Source organism: Ascidiella aspersa, chromosome 6, assembly GCF_963924565.1.
Source record: "Ascidiella aspersa chromosome 6, kaAscAspe10.2, whole genome shotgun sequence".
In the NCBI taxonomy this organism is placed as follows: Eukaryota; Metazoa; Chordata; class Ascidiacea; order Phlebobranchia; family Ascidiidae; genus Ascidiella; species Ascidiella aspersa.
In genome coordinates, this window is record NC_139452.1 from 6,664,276 (window position 1) to 6,685,448 (window position 21,173).

The 21,173-nt window shown below is 37.9% G+C and overlaps 2 protein-coding genes across 2 annotated transcripts in view; one reads left to right on the plus strand and one right to left on the minus strand.

The window, feature by feature from the left end:
• LOC146139401 (magnesium transporter NIPA2-like) overlaps positions 1–9,506 on the plus strand; it is a 34,769-nt gene extending 25,263 nt beyond the window's left edge. The window contains exons 4-6 of the mRNA XM_083392428.1: positions 1,525–1,685; positions 4,103–4,610; positions 8,325–9,506. Of these exons, the coding sequence (XP_083248554.1) occupies positions 1,525–1,685; positions 4,103–4,610; positions 8,325–8,841 (1,186 nt within the window). The 3' untranslated portion in view covers positions 8,842–9,506. The remainder of the gene's footprint in view (positions 1–1,524; positions 1,686–4,102; positions 4,611–8,324) is intronic.
• Positions 9,507–9,933: 427 nt separating this feature from the next.
• LOC146139405 (uncharacterized) lies at positions 9,934–19,791 on the minus strand. Its single transcript, XM_083392279.1, has 10 exons — positions 19,614–19,791; positions 18,470–18,670; positions 17,514–17,711; positions 15,434–15,802; positions 14,746–15,037; positions 14,006–14,261; positions 13,290–13,521; positions 11,944–12,136; positions 11,184–11,458; positions 9,934–10,592 (listed from the first exon to the last, which is right to left on the minus strand). The coding sequence occupies exons 1-10, from the start codon at positions 19,690–19,692 to the stop codon at positions 10,240–10,242; spliced, it is 2,448 nt and encodes an 815-aa protein (XP_083248405.1). The 5' UTR covers positions 19,693–19,791; the 3' UTR covers positions 9,934–10,239.
• Between the last annotated feature and the right edge of the window lie 1,382 nt (positions 19,792–21,173).

Genomic DNA, 21,173 nt, shown 5'->3' on the forward strand with positions numbered 1-21,173 from the left:
TTGAAAATGAATAAAGAGGTATTCGAAAAGTTTAAAATGCTACCTACTTCTGTATGGGCTTTGATGTTCTTACTACGTCTCACTACAACCTCAAACCATTATGCATTGAAGATAAATTACCGTTTTGTTTTATTTACAAAACCTGAATTTAATTGCCCAATGTCGCTATTACTAACTTTATCATTGCAGTAAATGTTTTGGTTAAACATAAGCTATTCAACTGTCTTACATTTAAAAATATGCGGAAGTAAAAAGCAGATAACTGCGTTAAACATTTTTATATAAGGTTAAAATTGCCTTCTACAGAACAAAAAAATCCAATTTATTAACACTTACCTTCGAATGAAGGTATTCTTCGCTATACTTGGCGTAACTTTTTCCTAAACCTGCAATTAAAACTGACTAACCCTACGCTAGCGAACAGAAACCTTACGCTGCAAAACAGAAAACCCATGGTGGCCTACTTTTAATTTAGAAAACGCACAAATAACCGTTGGAAATTTCCCCGCCTAATGTGGTAATTTTTGCCAATAAAAATGCCAAGGCAACAGACCTACGTTAAACCATTGTCGGTTATTGATCGTATTGTGACAAACAGGAGGCATTGTTACGAACAAAGCAACGGGTTTAGCCTTGACTGAACCTTGTATTTTTGGGTTTGAATTGCTACAGGAAAACCTCTTTATTTATACAAAACGACTGTGTTTTTTGATCATTTTTGTATTTTAAAGGAAATCGATTAGGTTATTTAGCGCTACTATTGATGAAATTTGATTTATATGTCCGAAAACTATAAAAAATTACGTTTAAAATGTAATCAAAGTGATATGTAAAAAATGCCGTAAATATTATAGTTTTCCCAATTTAAAGAACTAATGATGATAGGATTTGGTTTATTTAACGATTGAAAGATAAGATCGTTTTTCATCCAGCAATAATATAAAAAAACATTGTAAAAGTTTATGGTTTGTAACTGAACTTTGATTCATTCACTTCGTTTAGTTTTAAATGGTTGGATTTACTGGGACTGATTTTGAGCAAGATTTCTGAAATATTTGAGAAAAAATTGCGCAAGCAATACGAAAACATGGCATAAGATTGTTTTTATTGTTTAGTTTCTCCTTAATATTGAAGTAATTTCTATGGTAACACTGGTTATAAAGTGATTTGTTTTCGCTTGAGTTGCTTGAGTTTTAGTGGCACCTAAGCCTTGGAAAAACATTGAGCAGAAAATGTAAATGGCGGATAAACCAGAATTCGTCACAAGTCAATGTATATGCAAAATTATGAACTAAAGTTTTATGAACTAAAATCGAATTGAGAAAAGTTATTCCTTGTTTGTGTTTTACTTATGACTTTTGCCGCAGAAAGTAGCTTAGAAACACTGATATAAACTATCACAAATCTACTCATTTAAAGAAAATGTGTAAGAGAAACAACTGAACAAACACCTATTATTTAGGTTTGTGTAATACGAACTGATTATTTTCGTGTTGTTTTATCACAGCCGTTGTTTATTTGCAGCGCTGTTTTGTCGTCCATCTTCCTGAAAGACAAGCTGAACCGGCTTGGAAAGATCGGTGTTTTGCTTAGCTTGGTCGGATCCACCGTCATTGTTATCCACTCTCCGCGTCACGAACAAATCTCAAACTTCGCAGAACTGGTGGACAGTTTCACTGATACAGGTGGGATCAGTGTCGTAAACAAGTCATTTTGAAATGACTTAAGTCCAAGTCAAGTCATTTGAATAATTAACTTAAGTGCAAGTCAAGTCTATCGCAAAAATAACAAGTCAAGTCCCAGTCCAAGTCATCGTTTGCCCAAGTCCAGTCCCAGTCAAGTCATTATGAGAGCAAGTCAATTTCAAGTCATGTTATTGTCATAAAAGTAAACTGTTAAACTATTAAAATTGGTAAACTCGTCCGATAATGAGCAACAATTTAACTAAAAATTTACACAAAGGAAATGTGCAGCAATAAATTGTTTAGTGTGCACAACTTGAGATACATTTTAATAAAAAACACTTAACTTAATTGCAAGATGTTTGACAGAATGACTCAAGTCCAAGTCAAGTCATTTGTCCAAAAGACTTAAGTTAAGTCAAGTCATTCTGGTCAAAATACTTAAGTCAAGTCAAGTCATTTTAAAACAGTGACTTAAGTGCACTTAAGTCAAGTCAGTGACTAAAGTCATTACAACACTGGGTGGGATAATTGTAGAAATGCGCAGTATTAAAGTTTTCCCTACTTCAGAAAATTAGTTGTTCTAAAAACGCCTTAAAATCGCGTTTTTCAGTTGCCTGATTGGCACTTCATATTGGGTAAAATATCGGTATTCATTGGAGAAACGGCTATTAGTCAAATGACAGGTGATACCTTGAATACTTTTTTGCCATTTTAAGCGAAACGGTAACATCCCCATTGTGCTGCTCTATTCCGCGGTCCCGTCTTTTAGGTTTATTGGATCTTACTTTTTCAGCTTACAGCTTACAACTCACTAAAAAAATGGCAGCTCACTTGTAGCCTTTGTCTAGTTCAAATTATTACTTGACAATCACCCTGCAAGACAATTGCTAAAACTTTTTATAGTTTTATTCAAGGCCAGTATTCTTGCTCGCATGTCTATTTGTAATAGAAATCAGTTTTGTTCAAAATTGCAAAAACTTTTGCGTCACACTTGAGAATGTCTCGAGGCACTCAGTTTAAAAAGCACTACAATCTAAGCATTTCAGATTTTAGTTACCATTTTCACTTACGCTTATCAAAATACCCATTGACCTCATATAATAATACTCGGAAAGGTCACATAGGTCTACTCAGAAAGTAGAGGACTTTTATAGTAAATTTTTTTGTTTGTTCCTTTTATTCAAAAATGGATTCAATATAATTATATTCACATAAAAAACTCTGCTATAAAATCCCATTGGTGTTATAAACCCAGAAAAATGCTTTCTGCCGCTTTGGTAGTCCTACAATTGATACAGTGTTAAAATAAATTATTATTTAACCGGTTTCCTATACTTAGTGTTAAACTAGAACTTTTTACTTCGAGGTTTTGCGACACACCCGTCGATCAATTTTTGGCGAGTCTGTTTTGCACATAAATACAGTAAACCGTCGTTTCAAGTTGCCAAAATGGCGATTGATTAACCATTTGGAAGTATAGGCTTGTTTCGCAGAAATAATGTTTCCAGTCGTCCCTTTAAACCAACAAATGCACTCGTCTTACACTTGTGTATAAATTTGAAGTGATTGAATGTTTTAAATCTGTAAAATATGAGGTGTTACCTTAAAATTATTCAAGTCTTGTTTTAAATTTTGTACACAGTGGCCAACATATTAAAGCAGAACGCAGTCAACGAGTCAAAACGAAAAATTCCGATTTGGTGCAAAGTTATTTAAATTTAACCAAGTTCTCAATATATGCGTAAATGGTCAAACATATATATATACAATTCGAAATCACGCTTAATTGTTTTGTTTCCAAATCTATTTTCTGCCATTAAAACGTTTGAGAATTATCTGAACCACCTCCTATCACAACTATAGACTTACAAGTGAGAATACAGCTCAATGTTGTGCAATATTTGTTGAAAGCACGAATAAGCCAATCATATGGCGCCACGTCACAAAAGACGCACACCACAGAACTAACTTTTTTTTTTCAAACTTGCCCTGAAGCACACTAAACACGGATCTATTCATGATCTTCAAAAGAAAGAAAGTGTCCCAAATAATAGAAAAAAGATTCATTCTTTTATTAGCAAACGTTTCGGCCGAACTGATGATGGCAAAAGTACTTGCCGAAACGTTTGCTAATAAAATAATGAATCTTTTATCTATTATTTGGACCACTCTCTTTCTATTGAAGACCCTGAAGAATCTTGCGCATTTTGACATTATACAACGAAGCCAAGTAAACCCTTGTTTTATTTTAGTCCTATAACACCAAAATGCTGTGACAGGCAATGCTTTCTTGTGGTTTCGAGCGAAATGTTTAGAAGCTTACACGAACGGACACGCAATTTTGTGACTCCAAATTAACAAAACGAACCACTAAACTTGTTCCTTTGTTAATGCGTCGTCCCTATTTTTTCTTCCAGCGTTCCTTGTCTACTGCGCAGTTCTCATTGCTGCAACCCTTTACCTGATAATCGACCTTGCCCCGCGCCGCGGCCAACACAACCTACTGGTTTACATCACCATTTGCAACATGGTCGGCGCCATGTCCGTCCTTTGCGGCAAGAGCTTAGGCATCGCCCTCAAGGATGCTTTGGCGCCATCACCGGCCAGTGCCCCCCTGAAAATCTACCTGCACCCCCTCTTCTGGCTACTTATAGTGGGACAAGTCTTGGGCGTGGTCATTCAGATTGTGTACTTGAACCGTTCGCTTGCCGTTTTCAACACAAGCGCAGTTATACCAGTTCAGTACGTCTTCACCAACCTCTTTCTTGTAATCGGCTCTATCCTTCTCTTTCGCGAGTTGTCCTCGATGAGCGGGGAGAGTTGCGTAGGCCTGCTGTGCGGTTTTGTAACGGTCGTTGTCGGAGTTGTGCTGCTTAATTCTTTCAAGAGCGCCCGTCGGATCGACGACGATGCACCCCTGGCTTTGTGAGCCTCATTTCGTTTGTTTTTGGACCTCTTTGTCTTAGTTTTGTGTGTGTGTGTGTGTGTGAGGCGCGGAATTGTGTAGCGATGCGGAATGTTTGTCCGTTTGACTATATTTTTGTTCCCTGCAGCTCAATTGCGATTTTGTCTCGACTTACCTTTCTACGGTATTGCAAAAGTGAATTTGTTTTTACAAAGTATTCGAAGCGTTTCCGTGGTAGTTTTAACTTTTGAAGCTATACTTGTTATTTGACCTATGACTGTGCTATACGTTTAATTTTACATTATCTTTGCGCGACGTGATTCTTATTGACTGGCGTTGCCTCGTATGCAAAAAACTTTATCCCTGCATTGTCGATAAATTTGCTGTGTGCAAAAGCGATACAAGTCGAGGGATGGTTTATAACGACTCTATTTCCTTTTTTTAAATGCAGTTGTTTCGCTAATGCATTAATTTTGATCAAAATAACCCCGCGTCAACCACTAGAGTTGCCTAACCTTGTTAGTTTTCTACTTAACCTTTGGTTTTTTTACCTTTGTATGTTCAGCGCGTAATTGCGCCTCAACTATGAAGCGTTTGTCGATCTTAAAATCTTTTTGTTACCTGCAGCCAATCACGAGTTTAACGTAAAGGCCCGTTTACACTACAGCTGCACTGAGCTGCACTGAGCTGCACTGGGCGTGAAATTGTTTTCACTACAGCTGCACTGAGCTGCGCTGGGCGTAAAAATCGCTCCAAACGTAACGTGTTTCTATAGCTGCACTGGGCTTGAGTTTTGCAAAGCGTGAAAATCGCTCCAAAGCGTATTTTTAAGCTAGCTGCAGCTGCTGCACAGGGCTTGAGTTTAGCAAAGCTTGAAACGCTCGCCACAATAGAATTTAAATGCAAATTACGCTTTGCTCAGCTCAGTGCAGCTGTAGTGTGAACGGGCCTTAACTGTTTAACGTTACTACGATATTGCAAAAGTAGATCATTTTACACTAGTATTCAAAGCGATTAATTTGTGGTGTTAAAGTTGAAGCATTATTTTTGTGCCTTTATTTTTCTTTTGTATTATTATTCTTTGTCCCCGAGTGACTATTACCTAAACGATTGATTTTGGTTTTGCATGCAACAAACTTTATATTAATTTGACTTTGGCTGCCTGCTTCAGTAATATGTACTTTGTAAGTCGTTACTATTTTAGAAAAACATTTGTAGGACTAACTTACATTTTTACGTGCGAATTAATCGTTTTTGCAAAATAGAGCCAACATTGCGTAAAACATTTGGCATTATTCGGAACTTCTTTACTTTTTAATCGGTTGTTGCTGACATATTGTTATCTTTTGTATGGTATTTAATAAGTATTTGCAGGTCCAATGCTCATTATCTACCCCAAAGTGACCCGAGTATTTGCGCTTATTTTGGTTGCTATTCCTACAACCTCACAAGCGTGCCACAGTAAACCTTATTATGTGACTCATGGCAGTCCCCCTTTTTCGTTCAGGTTCGATTTTAAAGCTCGTTTTTATTTCATTGGGACTGATTCCCTACGTCATACGTACAATTGGCAGAAAAAGTGATTTAGTTTTTCGACTTTGATGTCGAGTATATTTTAGTTGCTTTGTATAGTGAGCAATGCAAAATTTTGTTTAGATTCCTGTCCAAAATACATTTTCGAATTGTTTCTTTTGATATCGTGAAGTCCTTGTTTATTTCTTAATCATTGCGTTCCATATCAGTCGATTTTCATCTTTTGCACTAAAGTACTTTGAGGTGAATTTGTCTCTAGTATTCGATCAACCCTTTTCATTTTTATTTGAAAGCAAAAAAATAGAAGAGATATGTTCTCGTCTTATCGACATCTTTATACGCTACAAATTTCGTGTTCCTTATGTTTTGTATTGCAGTAAATCTGTGTTCTAGTTTGTTATACCAATGGACGCCGGATCATGTATTACCTAGACCTATACAGACGGGTTCGGACTGGGCGTCGAACTTTTACTGAGGCTTGCACTATTTCAAGTTTTATCGCTTCGTAATCGCCTATAAGACCTTATTTATCTTGTTGATGGTCATTTTGTTATTTTGTTTGAACATACATTAATCACCTTTTAAACCAACTTTATTGTTCACCGGTTAGTAGCTTGTATTTGTTTCCTGCCGGGAGTATTTCGTGTGGAACAATTTCGCCAAGTTTATGCTTGACGCGATTTACGCTCAATTCGTCCTATCTTGGTTTCGACACTGAAGTGTTTATTAACTTTCGCATATAAACCTCAGAACTTCACCGCCGGTCGTGTCTTGCGTTGTGTAGGGCAGGGGTGGGCAACCTTTTTCAGGTCGCGGACCCAAACCAATTTCAAAGGTTTCTGCGGGCCGTTAAATATAACTGTGTAGACATATCTTACTGTAGCAATCGCAACGACTATTAATCTGCAGTTGGAAAGGATCTAACTACATGTTGTATTTGATGCAGGAACAAGATTTACACCAAGCGCAGAACAATTTTGCTTTTAATTAGTTAAAATAACCGAAAATGTATGAGGAATGGCGTGCGCCCAGTTTGAAAAATAGGTTGCGAGCCGCATGATTTGCGTTGACGTACCGGATCTGGCCGTAGGTTGCCCGCCCATAGTAAAGGTCAAAAGGCTACAGCTTAGTTTGGATAGACAAGTACAGTGTGTTGTTTAAGATATACTGCTCTTAAATTTTTTAATTTCAAGCACATTTCTTGCAAACAAAAAATGTGTATATATTGTCACCCTGCTTAGAGATCGGGGTTTTAATTATTTTAATAACAACTATACACCAGATTCGGGAAAACTAGAATTTCTTTCATGTTTTTTAAATAAGATTTGAATTATCATGATAGCTTTTAGATTAGGTCAATTACCGCATTCTTTTTCAGGCTGTATATTTCGCCGCGCATTGCTGAAAATTTAAACGAAAATTATATTAGAACTAGCAATGTACAAGTTATCAAAAATTAAGCCTACTATTACAAGCACATTGCTCTGTCGAACTAGAAAACTAAAATTATCTAGTTGTTCAAGTCTGCTCTGTTTCTAAATAAAAAAAATGAGAAAAAAAAACGAAAAATCTAAAAAACTGAGAAACTACACTTTCTTTAAATCCACTCCAGTCCGAACACACTGCCAGTCAGTGACGTCAGTTACGCGATGAGCATTAAGTAAAAAGTCTAATTTTTTAACGGAATAACCATCAATTTGTTTTTAAACATTTTGCCCATCCCTTGTTTAATCAAATTCACTCGAAAACTAACGCAAACTAAGGCCGATATATAAATGACATTTCGTCATACTTCAATTTACCTTTATTCTTAACGAGAATATGGCCTATAGTGAAATATTTCGGCTAACGTGTCACACATATTTTTCCTTTCAGCTTTCTTCGCCTACTGTTCCATTTTTTTGTAATAATATTTGCAGAACGGCTTCCTGTGTGCGATTTATGCTTTATTTTGCATGATATCGCCAATATACTTAACTGTAGGGGAGATGTGGGACCAGTCACGTTTGACGTTTTGCATCTGCAGGATTTATTTGCCTCGTAGAAGGGATTTAGAAGTCTTAGCACGAACTTTAATCTATCCTTCAACATACCACAGCATTTAACTTAAAATGCCAAAAGAGAAAACTTGTTTATTTTGCATGCCAAAAAAGCTACTCAAACATTTCCAATAACACGTCGTCCCTCTTTTTTCCTCACAGCGTTCCTTGTCTACTGCGCAGTTCTCATTGCCGCCACCCTTTACCTGATAATCGACCTTGCCCCGCGCCGCGGCCAACACAACCTACTGGTGTATGTTACCATTTGCAACTTAATGGCGCCATGTCCGTTCTCTGCGGAAAGAGCCTGGGAATCGCCCTCAAGGAAGCCCTGGCGCCATCACCAGCAATAGAAGAGGCGTACAGCACCCCCCTGAAAATATACCTGCACCCCCTCTTCTGGGCGCTTGTTATCGAGTTAGTCTTGGGCATTGTGCTTCAGATCGTTTACCTGAGTCGTGCGCTTGCTTTGTTCGAAACCAGTAAAGTGATTCCTGTCCGTTATGTGTTTACCAACTTTTTCGTGGTTATCGGATCCATCCTTCTCTTTCGCGAGTTGTCCTCGATGAGCGGCGAGAGTTGCGTTGGCCTGCTTTGCGGCTTTGTAACGGTTGTTCTCGGCGTTGTGCTGCTTAATTCGTTTAAAGGCGACGATGACGACGGGAAATTAGTGCTATGAGTGTGAGTGTTATCTTTACTTTTTGTATGTATAGAACCATGAAGCTTTTGCCCATGTTACTTGCAGCGCTTTGTTTCTCGCAATTGAGTCACGATTTTACCTCTACCTGCCTTTTGCCTTACGGAATTGCCAATTAGGATTTCTATTGATTAATATTTGATTCACATTTATATTGATTATTGTTTGATGCACTTTAATGGTGAAAATAGCAGCCCAAATAGACGTAAAAAGCGACATGCTTTATTGTTCAAACGTTTCGGCAAATGCTCATGCCATCATCAGTGATATAAAGGCCACATCATGTCGCTTTTTACGTCTATTTGGGCCGTCATTTTCACCATTAAACTTATGAACAGATTCGTATATAGTGATGCATAGTTTTGTACTATGCGACCTATAATGGCCCGCTAAAATTTTGACTTTCGAAGTGCAATCCATCACCTAATATTTACAACACGTTCTGCACTTGTGAATTTTATCTGCAATATATTTCGACCTTATAGCCTTATTGTTCTTTTTTAGGATTTTACTTCCGAAAATTTTGCCTTGGATTGCCGATTGCAGTTTTTGTTTACGTCTTACCTTAAGCTGTTTAATTTCCAGGTTTTTGCATTTACTCCTGTGAACAAAGTAATACTTATATCGAATGGTACCTTTTCCATATTTGCGGCTTTTACGTACTAAGCGACAGATATTGTCCTGTCTTTGAAAGACATTATTTTCTTAACAATCTTTTCTTCCACCTCCTTCTATTTAGTTGATTTCCAAATCCGTATTTTTTATGTGTTGCACTAAACGCTAAAATATTACACATTATAGTTATATTCGATTGATTTTTATGTTAAGTGTCGTCATAACGTGGATAACGACACATTAAAGTTACGCGTTTGTTTTTTTGCAATAACACCTATATGGCAACTTGTGTTTTATCTTCTTAAATTCCCTTAACCTGAAACTGCCCTCAGTTAACTAGCGTTATAAAGGAAGCGACCTTCCTGCGTATACTTGCTTTTAGACAAATCAACGCCGTACTTAAATCTGTTTACTGAAATATTAAACAATTTACAAAACAAATTTATAAAATCAAGCACTATTAGTTTATACAGGCACAATGCGTGTCGATAAAGTCTCGACTTCTTCAGATAGAACAAATTGATTGATTAGAAATCAAATTAAGAGCAGATTGAACGATTACAAATTAATTTATTTATTTTTACCTAAGTTTTCTACAGAAAATATTTTGTCATAGGAGGCCTTCGACAGCCTTATCGTCATTTTTAGTCACATTCGGTTTTCTCAGGTAGGTGTTTAGCGATTTCGACAGCTACACCTATACTATTCATACTTTAAATCCATTTTTGGAATGGAGAGAAATTGACTCAAATTTTCTTTCGATTATCACATATTTGAATGTGTCTCGACCTCATCTTTTTCGCCAAAGTCTTCATTGCAACTCAATTCGTTCTGGAAAGACTTGTTGACGACACTGCTTTGTCCGGTTGTGTTAGTGATCACTCCATTGCCGCCGTGCGTTATAGTGCTGCCGATACCCGAGTCCCCACTACCCGTGCTGTTGACTTGGAGTGGCTTGTTTCTGGTCACTGAGATTCTCTTGCCCACAGCCGTCTTGTTCCAGGCACCCAGGGCGGCGTTTCGTACCTCCTTGCTGAAGACACAGTAAACGAGGAAAACGAAGAATCCCTGCAGCCCGTTCACCACTATCGTCAGGTACAGGAACACGACACCGGCGTCTGTGTGGATAATTTGTACTTGGTAGGCCTATAGCTTGCAAATTTGAAAAAATTCCACTAACTACAAAGCTAGACTTGCTTCCAATTAAAAGCACTATACCAATATATTTAGAGGCTGACCGTTTGTTGAAAAAATGTACGGGAATAAGCTCTCAAAATAGTGTTTCTATTTATTAGGTAAATATCGAATGGAATTCGTTTGTTATTAAGGATTTATAAATTGCCTAAGTTGCACAAGTTTACCTTCAACCAACGAAAATAGCACCCAGTTTTTTACGCAACATTATGCTTAGCCTGTCATTGGTACAGACTCCACCGGTTCAACGGAATAAACGAAAAAAATATTTGCCAACGAACAACTTTGCACTTGTTTTTCTGTATATATTCTGGCAACCTATAAGTAGGCTAATATACAATATACATGTTTCCCTGTTGCACCGCTATTAAATAGAAAATATATTTTTCGTAAGACGTTGTTGTTGACCCCGCTTTAGATCATCTTATTCTTATGACCCGAAAACTAATTATAACACTTGATGTTGTTTATAGTCAGTGTGTGCCTTAGTTTCTCTTACTATTTATCGCACTTACCAGCCAGCAGAAAGAGCAGCCATGGTACGCTCATGATGGGTAATAGTAGGGCTGCGGCTCTAAGTGCAGCTCGCAAATGAGTCGTGTCCAGTTTGCATCTCCCGCTCCCGCATCGGTGGGCGACCGGCTTGAAGGTCTCGGTTTGCTTGCTCATCTTGTAGATGAAGAAGCCGACTCGAATCAGGATGAGGAGGTTGATCGTGATACTCGCAGTCACCGGGAGGATTACAGTCGGGATGAGGAAGTCTCCGGATCCGACCCAGCACCTCTCGAACCTTAAAGGAGATGACCGAATATATCATATATCTTAACTGTGTGGTTCCGAACGTTTTTCTCTGGCGACCTTGTTTTTTAATTTGCTCATATGAGATATAGCAGAGTCAACTACAATCGTATTCTTTGTCGAAGCGTTGCCTCTCCTGAGTATTAGGATTTATCGAAGATGTATGCAAGGTTCTTTTTTGCTACTCTATACTTTTAGGTTCACATCTCTTTCTGCTCAGATTTTCCTAATTTTTTTCTTTAAATCTTAAACTTGAGTATTAAATTAAACGGCGACGACTCATACAACCCTTAGTGACCCTGCGCGAATCAAACCACTGTAGTATTAGGCCTATTAAAAATCAATTTGGACTTCAAACAGTAGGGTTATTCCAACAGTTTAGTATTTTTTATGAATAACCTAATTTTAGCAATAAAGGAATCCGCGATAGGAAAAACGGACAACATAACATAGGATATCGCTAGTCGTTTAGCCTACCTTTCCAGCTCATTCTCCTCCATGTACTTGTGCATCGCAAATCCCGAAACCGCGCTACACAGGACCAAGATAGCGGGGAATCCCCAACCGAAGAGGAACTTGTATAGGTTTGCCTTCCTGTGTGAAGTGAACCTCATTGCTTGGTCTGTGGTCTTTAAAAGCAGTGTTACTCCCTCGACCAGCATCCAGCATGCTGTTGGATTTATGAATGTTACTCAACAAGCAAGCGAGAGGAAAATAGCAGTTTTGTAAACTCCAAAGTCGGGTCATTTGCAAAAGAAAGTCAACTAATATTCAGTTAATGTTATGTCAAGTCCCAGTCCAAGTACTTGCCATAGCAAATTAACTCTTTTTTTCAGTTACTTAACAAATTAGTTTTAGTACAAATAAGTCCCAAGCAATACTTCCTAAAGCAAACACCAAAAACGTACAAAATAGCAAGTAAATTTAACACTAGAAATTTAGGGAAATAGGCATAACCAATTTTTGACAAATAATATATTTTAAATTTAACTCTTAGCCTAAGACTTAAGTCCAAGAACAGCCATTTGTCAAAATGCTTTGTCAAGTTAAGTTATTTGAAAACAGTGACTGCAATGTATTGAAATCAAGCGATTGATTAAAAATCCACTAAATGTGTTACAGATTTGAAGAATGACGCCAGTAGGATTGGTATCCATAGTGGAGTTGGGGGTAGTCCAAAACTTTCTCGGGTGCGCACCCCTTATATTAAGGATGAGCTGGTGGGACAGTAAAAAATTAAAAAAAGTAAAACATTGTCACCTATACTAACTAAATGCTTTTGGCTTTCGCGAACGAATATTTCGCGAACAAAAGTAAACCAACATTTTTTTATTTTTCAATTAGTTCGAATAGTGTGTTTTGGGTGTAGGCTAAACAAATTAACTTTATAAACGGTGTACTTATTTTGATTGAAGGCATACCCCTAAAACCCCACTTTACGAAACAGCAAGAAACACACCTGGACGCTTGGTTGGAGGTTTGCGGGAATTGACCACACTAACACAACATAACTGGCAAATGTTTTCAGAGAGAATGAATGATTTTATCCCTAATTTGAATAGTGTGCAACATTTAAGGCCCGTTTACACTACAGCTGCACTGAGCTGAGCAAAGCGTAATTTGCATTTAAATTCTGTTGTGGCGAGCGTTTCAAGCTTTGCTAAACTCAAGCCCCGTGCAGCAGCTGCAGCTAGCTTAAAGTTACGCTTTGGAGCGATTTTCACGCTTTGCTAAACTCAATCCCGCAGTGCAGCTATAGAAACACGTTACGTTTTGGGGCGATTTTCACGCCCAGTGCAGCTGTAGTGTAAACGGGCCTTTACCTGAACCCAGAATAGAGAAATGTAGCGTCACAGCAACAATCTCGCAAGCTCCGTGGTCGTTTAAGGCCAAGTCGTGGAAAGTATTCGACACGTGAAAAATAAGTAAGGCCACAGTCAGATTTATCTGCACAATGGTTCGTTCGTTTCGTATCCGCTTCCTCACTCGGTTGATCACGACCAGCGTCAGTACGAGTGAAAGAATGGACACGACCTCGCATAAGTAGGTCAGAACCTGAAAAATGTTTGCAAATTTAATGGATTTATATAAATTATTTTGAAGGCGGTATTTATCCGAAAGGTAGTATTGTGCAAATTAGGGAAAGTGTAAGCGTTGGGAAACTTCGTATCAAACATTCAAGCTTATAAAGCAAACGTTTATACATCTACTGTGTAGAAGCGGTTTTCTTGTTAAGAATAGTTTTAACAATTTGAACTTATTTACCCAAATGTTAAACATGACTGCCAACACAAATATACCCTGGCTATGATTATCGAATCTCACATGGAGCCTATTATAATTACGACATAATTAAATGTTTGAAATATTATCTTTTTTACACTAGAGGGCTAGCAACTATATTTAAAAAAATGTTAATAACAACAATTGGTACACGTAACGCTTTACACCCTTAAACAATTTTTATACATACTTGTTTGAAGAATGATCCCAGGTTAACCAGCGTTGCCTAAAATCAGCATAAGAAAAATGAACTTACCCGCGCCTGATAAGGCACCACTCTGCCGGTGACCGAAAGCAGAACTGCGAATATGGTTGTGTGGTTTGAAACGCAGCGGACCTCGTCGTTGCAAACTTCCGACACGTGCATTCCAAAGCTGGAGAAGCGGGCCTTGTCCTCGTCCCAGTAAACGCACTTGTGCTCCACCGAGTGAGGCTGAAACCTGCCGCTGTACTTGTCCTTTATGCCAGCTAGCAACTGACGTGCTTCGTCGACACTCACTTTGACACCGAACCTATAGCGGTAGCGGTAGATTTTAAGGTTGGCTCGTTTGCTGTTTTTTCTATATCGTGTTTTGTTTCTTTTATATTTTTTTAAACATCGCAAATTCGCAACTTTTGTTTTTTGAGTCGCTTTGAAGCTTAATATGTTATAATATAACAACAAGAGTCTGGGAATGAGTTTACCAATATAGAATACTGTTTTGGTAACTCCAGTAAAGGCAATATGATGGATTTGTTTAGGAAACAAGTGTAGAACATTTCTGAGACGCCGACTTCACACCAAAAAATGTTAACTGCCTTTGCTGTTCGCAGCATTTTAAACTTACCAATACTCTTGGACGCAACATTTCAAGAAAACTCTAGGGGCCTTGGCCTGATCCGTTAAGCGTCTAATGCTTATACATTAAAAAAGTTTGGTTTGTACACTAAGTTTCAAGCTCAGATTGTTGAAACGAAACTCAAAAGTCAGCATTTTTTTATCTATTTCGTCCTCACCTGACGGTGATGTTTTCAATGTGTCTTTCAGGAGTTATCTCTAACAGAGTACCGAGCGGTGCCTCTCTAGTTACTTCAGAGCGCCCAATATTTTCATTGCCTTCTACCAACTCCAGATCCGCGACCAGCTGGAGGGTCTTCACTGTTGCCATGAAGCTCTCGTCGGTGTCCACCCGCAGCGAGATTTGATCCTTTGACCCTAGGACTTGTTCGCGCGTTTCGTGCCGCGAAAAAGTAGTTCTCTCCGATGTTTTGACCGTAATGAGCTGCTTAAGGTTTTTCTTTGCTGAAACTAAGATTTAAGCTGGTTGTTTTTGTTGTAGGATTACATATTCTTTAATAGATTTCACAAATGCTTTAAAGAAAACCTAGATCGAATGATATATATGGTGTTATCGACAAATTTTCTTGACCTATAACCCTAAAAATGGCGTTTTGTTAATGTGGCCACATAGTGCGAATAAAACATGTCAGTACAACAAGAACCACTTATGGTTTGCGAACAGCTAGTGAAAAAGTATATCCCAGGGGAATATTATGCAACTTCCAACGTTAATTGAATTAACAAATGTGAGTAGTATAGTGGTCCCATACGACAAAATGTTGAATGACCAGGTTTGTGATATTTTAAAGCGAAGAACAAAGATATGCTACTTTCTATGGTTCAAATTGAAACCGTTTCAATTACTTTGTTGGCGATCTTTGATAGACGCTCGAACTGCTGGTAACGCTCCATAAACTTCCGGGTGATTTTGTTTTGATATTAATTGCATCTTTTTCGTAGTAGAAGTCGCTTGGTGCGTTGATCTATTGGTTAATAGTTGGTTGGATTCAGTTTCGAAACTGGTGGTTTGTGTGTTTCTTGTAGTCGCAGCATTTTTTTGAGAAGAGGTTGCTGTTGTTGTTGGCTGTTTTCTTGTTGTTGTTGTTGTTGTTGTTATAGTTGCTGTTGTTTCCTCTCTCTTGGTGCTTTCACTTGCTGTAGCTATCTTATTTCTATCAGATATTTGTGCTGTTGGTTGTAGACAGTTGGACGCCGACTCGCTGCCTTTGCATACTGAAAACACAACAGTGGTTACATTAAAGTTTATTGCAGTATTAAAATTCCTGCTAATGCTCTACAAAACGTTTGCGTGTCATCTTTAGTAGCTATCGGACACCAATATATGTTTTATCTTTTATATTTTGGTATTGCGGTAGGTAGATTTAAGTACGGTAAGTGTTCAGTTAATGCTTCTTGATCATCTCGCTCGTACATCAACGTGTAAAACATACGTCGAGTGGCTGTTTATCCCTTAACGTGTTGAACAAACGAACAGGATGCAGCAACGATGCTTTGGTCATTAATCGATCTGCTATACTCTGAGCCTGTCTAGCTCAGTAGGTAAAGTAACGGCACTGATTTCGCCAAGGTTGTGAGTTCAAACCTCACCGCATGCTAGTTGTTTTATTAGCCTAGCCTTGTTGGCAGAATAATCCTGATTAGGCCGATTGATCCCGGTAATGGCTTTCCGAAGGTACCCTTGTATTATAATAAGTATACTTTCATGGTTGGTCATTACTACTTCAGCAGGGCTGATCACATTATATACACTCCTGTGGATTTAATGATTTGGTTTTATGTGGCTGTTGATCCCCTAATATGAATTTGCATGTAGGAATAGGGTATGGTAGGCAACGGTACTATGGTCGTTCCACGACTTGCACCCCCCTGAGCCTGTGTAGCTCAGTTTGAAAAGCGACGGTCCCGCTATGTCCGAGGTCGTGAGTTCGAACCTCACTGCAGGCTATTTTTTTCTAGCCTGCCTTTCTCACTATAATCCTGATTAGGCCGACTGATTTCAGGGGAAACATTTCCGAACTACCCAGTACATATGTACAGTAGGGTTGTTCAAACAAACACTTTTATGTCAAATTTCAGTGAGGAAGCCATTTTTCGTACAAAACAGCTTAATAAATGTTGTTTAAATGTGACATTTGTACCATAATTACTCACTTTTTTACTGCGAAACAGATTTATTTATAGCTATTCAATTGCAAAGCTATGCAAAAAAAAAAATTTTTAGGGGGAGTTTTTTTTTTTTAGGGGGAGGACAATTTATTTTTTTCAAAAATTTTAGCCTAAATCTGAATTTTCAAATTGACGTAGCACGGTCAATACTGAACCAAACGTAGTTAGATTTGGTTTGTGGGGTTTTTAGACGCAACCTAACAATTCCAGGGGGTCCCCACTGAAATTTGACAAAAAAGTGTTTTTTTGAACAACCCTAATGTACAGTGACAAACAAGGTATGAAAATTTGTGATATTTTAAAAAGGCCGATGTAAGTTGCTTAAAGTCATATTGCATGTTGAAGTCAATGCATGTTAACCGTATATGATGTTTTTACACTTTACCCAAGATCAGGCTTGTGTTCAAAAATCTGTAAATTAAAGGTAATTTTTATTTTCTTATCTGCAAAACAGGTAAAACTGGCCATGATGTCCAAATTTAATTAGGACTAAATTCTAAAACAAGCGTACGTCTTTAGGTAGGCAAACCCAAACATAGTATAGCATATGTAACCCTGGACCGTTCAAGTGAGCTGTGCACGTTAGATAGACAAACAAGTTGATAAACGACCGTGCGACTGCTTCCTATGGTACTACAACAACTCAGTTTTAAATTGTACACTCGCGCGCTTTTCAGTCAATGCCTTGCATGCAAGCGCTGCTTGATAATCCTGTGTTCTTCAACATCACAAGTATCTTTAGAACAAGAACCCTTACCTTTGTAGCAGGCGAAGTACTTCAGTTTCCTGTAGTTGTCGCAAGCTATGTCGTTCCACCGCCAACCGAATCTTGCCCTCTTCTCCACGCAAGCCTCAGCTGAGTGAGATGGCTGACCCTCGTACCAGTTCGTCCAGCTTGGAGCTCTACCGTCTTGCCATTCAAATGCACTTGCGTTGGTCGTGGAACGGTGCAGGCCTGAAATGAAAAGTGTTTTTTGCTGATTTGTGGAAAGGAACTCTGTAGAAATTTCTGCTGGTTAACTGAATTCTTTCTTGAAATGGTTAGACTTTGGAACATTTCAGCGTGGTTAATTTTTCATTGTATATTAAAGTAGCAGTAACTGAATTAAGGTCGGTTATTTGGGCCACATGCATGAGGCTGATTTTGGATATTTATATGGAAAAGTTGTCTAGCCACAGATTGTCAAATCAACTATTGGAATTTGTTCAAGCAGAATTTTTAGTTTAGAACCGCTTCGGTGAAGTTTTTTCACCTCTATTTTCGATTTTTTTTGCCTTTATCTATAATTCGTAATGCAGTATGTTAAACCCGATTTGTGAGAAACAAGCTTCTTTTTTTAATAAATTGTTTTTATTCACACTATTGGATATTATATTATTACATTTAAATTAAGTTTTAGTGCTTAGTAAAAAAGGCATATTCGTAATTTTCGACCGAGCTATTTGTTTTTCGAAAGGCTCTTTCGCACAAGGCTAGTAGCCTATGGTGCTATGGGCAGCTACATAAGAAATAAACGGCCAATTTTCTTGTTCATTCTCTATTTTTTTAGGTAAATTGTTGTAAATACATGGTATAACAACAAAACAAATTATAAACTAATATAGGCTTCGATCGAATGTATTAGAGGCATCCATATTCATGGGCATCTAATATCGGTTTCAAAACGATAGAATCGGGCATCCGTATTTATGGGTATCTAACGAAACACAAACCTATCCAAACTCCGGACTCTGGAAACGATCGCAGTTTAGCTTTTTGGATGACGCAATCCAGAATCTTCTCGTCTGCCACGGAGTCCACTCTTGCAAGCTCCATGTTTTTGTCGCGACACAGCTTTCTCGCAAGTTCAAATGTACCACGCTGTGTGGTGACTTCGTAGCATTTCGTCGATATATTGGTGCTGTCATTTTGCCCTGAATAGCAGCAGATCACTCATTATGAGGTTTGCATTTGAAAGTATGTTGTATATCTATCACACCAGGCAAACTCTGTACGGATATCAAAAAATCGCATGTTATTTCGCCATCAATAATCTATACATAATCTGTGGAAATCAGCTCCAAAAATAACAAAATTGTACAACTGAGATTAACTAGACGAATTAAACAAAATTGACATATGCGAATCGTATTTGTAACCCCCCAGTATGGAGTGGCAAATGCGTTAAACATAATGACTTTTGCTACAAACCTGTATTCTTCGGCACAAGTAGCTTTTAAGTTAGAAAAAGTTATATTCGATATCTTTCATTTCTAAAATAATAGTTTAATCCGGTATCGGATATTTACAAAAATCACATAAGAGTTCACTAAACAAAAACACCACGTTTTCAGACATCGTTTCATTTAGTTTTTGTATGCTCCGGTTAAAAAAAAAAAAATTGTTTGCTCCGGTTTAAACAAAAAAAAAAGAGCATAATGATTGGAGGTTGTAGTAAGACGTAATAAGAATATCAAAGCCCATACAGAATTAGGTATCATTTTGAACGTTGTAAAACTAATAATAAAGTAACCGATAAAGTTAATTAAGATTGGTTCACTTGTTTTCCTCTTCCATTTACCTATATTTTATGTTCAGTTAAGACTAAAATTTTCATTCGCCGCGGACCCTCTAAAAGTTCTAGTTCATGTTAAAACATATTAAATATGCAATTCCTTGTTGCTTATTGAAGTAACAACAGGTTAATAACATTCTATTGTAACCTTTCCGAACACAGTCATTTTATTGTCTCCAAAAATTAAGTATAAATTGTGGTCAGCCAATATTTTTATTAACTTGATAACGTTGTGATTAGATTATTTAAAAAAATAAATAAAACACAGGCCTGATTGAGCTACGCCAAGTTTGTTTACTGACCTTTGGTTACAGTAGCCACTATTCCAAGAAGGCACATAATTTGCGAAAGGGTGGTGTGGCGAACGCTGCACATTATCATCACGACCGTGAAGTGTCCATCTTCTTTTAATAAGCTATTTCGCAATTGTAATACCGAACTGTAAGGATGGCTTGGCACAACCACAGATATAATGCTACTAAAATTACGGTAAAATCAAGAGTTTCTAAAAAGCCTGATAAACTAGATGGTAGCGTCTTGTTGGTAGCTTTTGAAATAAATCCGGGCGACTTCTGTGTTGTATAGAAGCAACGTCACACGTTCAGCGACTTTCCAGCCTATTCACGAATTCACTCTTATTACTAACAACTTCCTGTTTTTTGTATGGCGGAGCGCACGTCCAGCATATAGACGTCTCAAAATGCTCCTGGCTTTTCGTTTGGATTCGTTCTATCTGGTTATTTGCATGCGTGACGTCATATGCCTCTAGAGTGTGTAGACCAGGGTTTCTTAACCGTGGCCCTCGGCCCCCCTGGGGGGCCACAGAGCGGTCATTGGGGAGCCACGGGCATCTCTAGCAAGTTATGCGAAAACTAAATGGTCACTTTTTTAAAATTTACTAGTTAACTTAATTTTGTGTTTTTTATTATGACTGTAAACCTTTCTTGTAGCGTTTTTGTAACCAATTTTTTCTGACACGTGCTTTGACTCGTCAGTAGTGATGTTTAAAGTAGAATATTGGATCATTTTTATTTGTTTTATCGCGTAAAGTTACGCCTAATTGGTTGTTCGCGAGGGCAAGTTTGGTTAAAGGCCTACCGCTGCGGCGAAACAATTACTGATGTGCTTCATACGTAGCCATCCAGAGCGGCGTCAGCGTTTTTTGGGGGCGGCCAATTATTACTCTCCGATAACTTTGCTTAATCATTAAGTGAACTACAAATGTTGTCAGACGAGCAACTAGTGTGCAATGTCAGGTGCAACGGCTTTGCAAATTCCTTTAAGGCCGTTTAGTTGCAAAATAAACATTCCATCGTAAAACGTATATTACGCTACAGGGTTATTCAAATATTTAAGGTCATTTTTAGGCTAACATTCATCGGTTCATGCACAGCTTATTTGTCAAGTAGGCTAATAGTAACGCATTAACAAAACAAAAATCGGGAAATCATCTCGACGAATGTAGTGACATCGCTTGACTCAGTACAAAACAGAGCGGAATATAAAAAATGACCAGGCGGCGTCGAAGAACAAGATTTGTCATGAAAAACTAAGTTAATTTAAATCAAAATGACTAATTTGTACAAAGTAAGTGCATTTATTTGTTGATTAATGGCTGTATTTGTTATTAACGAGAAGAAGTAAAACAAGTAAAATACGTTAAACACAATGCTTGGTATTTTTACAAGAACGGGGCCACGAGGGTCGAGAGCCACTCAAAGGGGGCCACGAAGCATAAAAGGTTGAAAACCACTGGTGTAGACCCTTCTTTGGCAGTTGTCAGTCGCTATTTTGGCTAGTAGGTAACCCTTTCATTACACATGTTTTTGCGTTATTTAGGCGGATTTATTCAAATCTTTGTT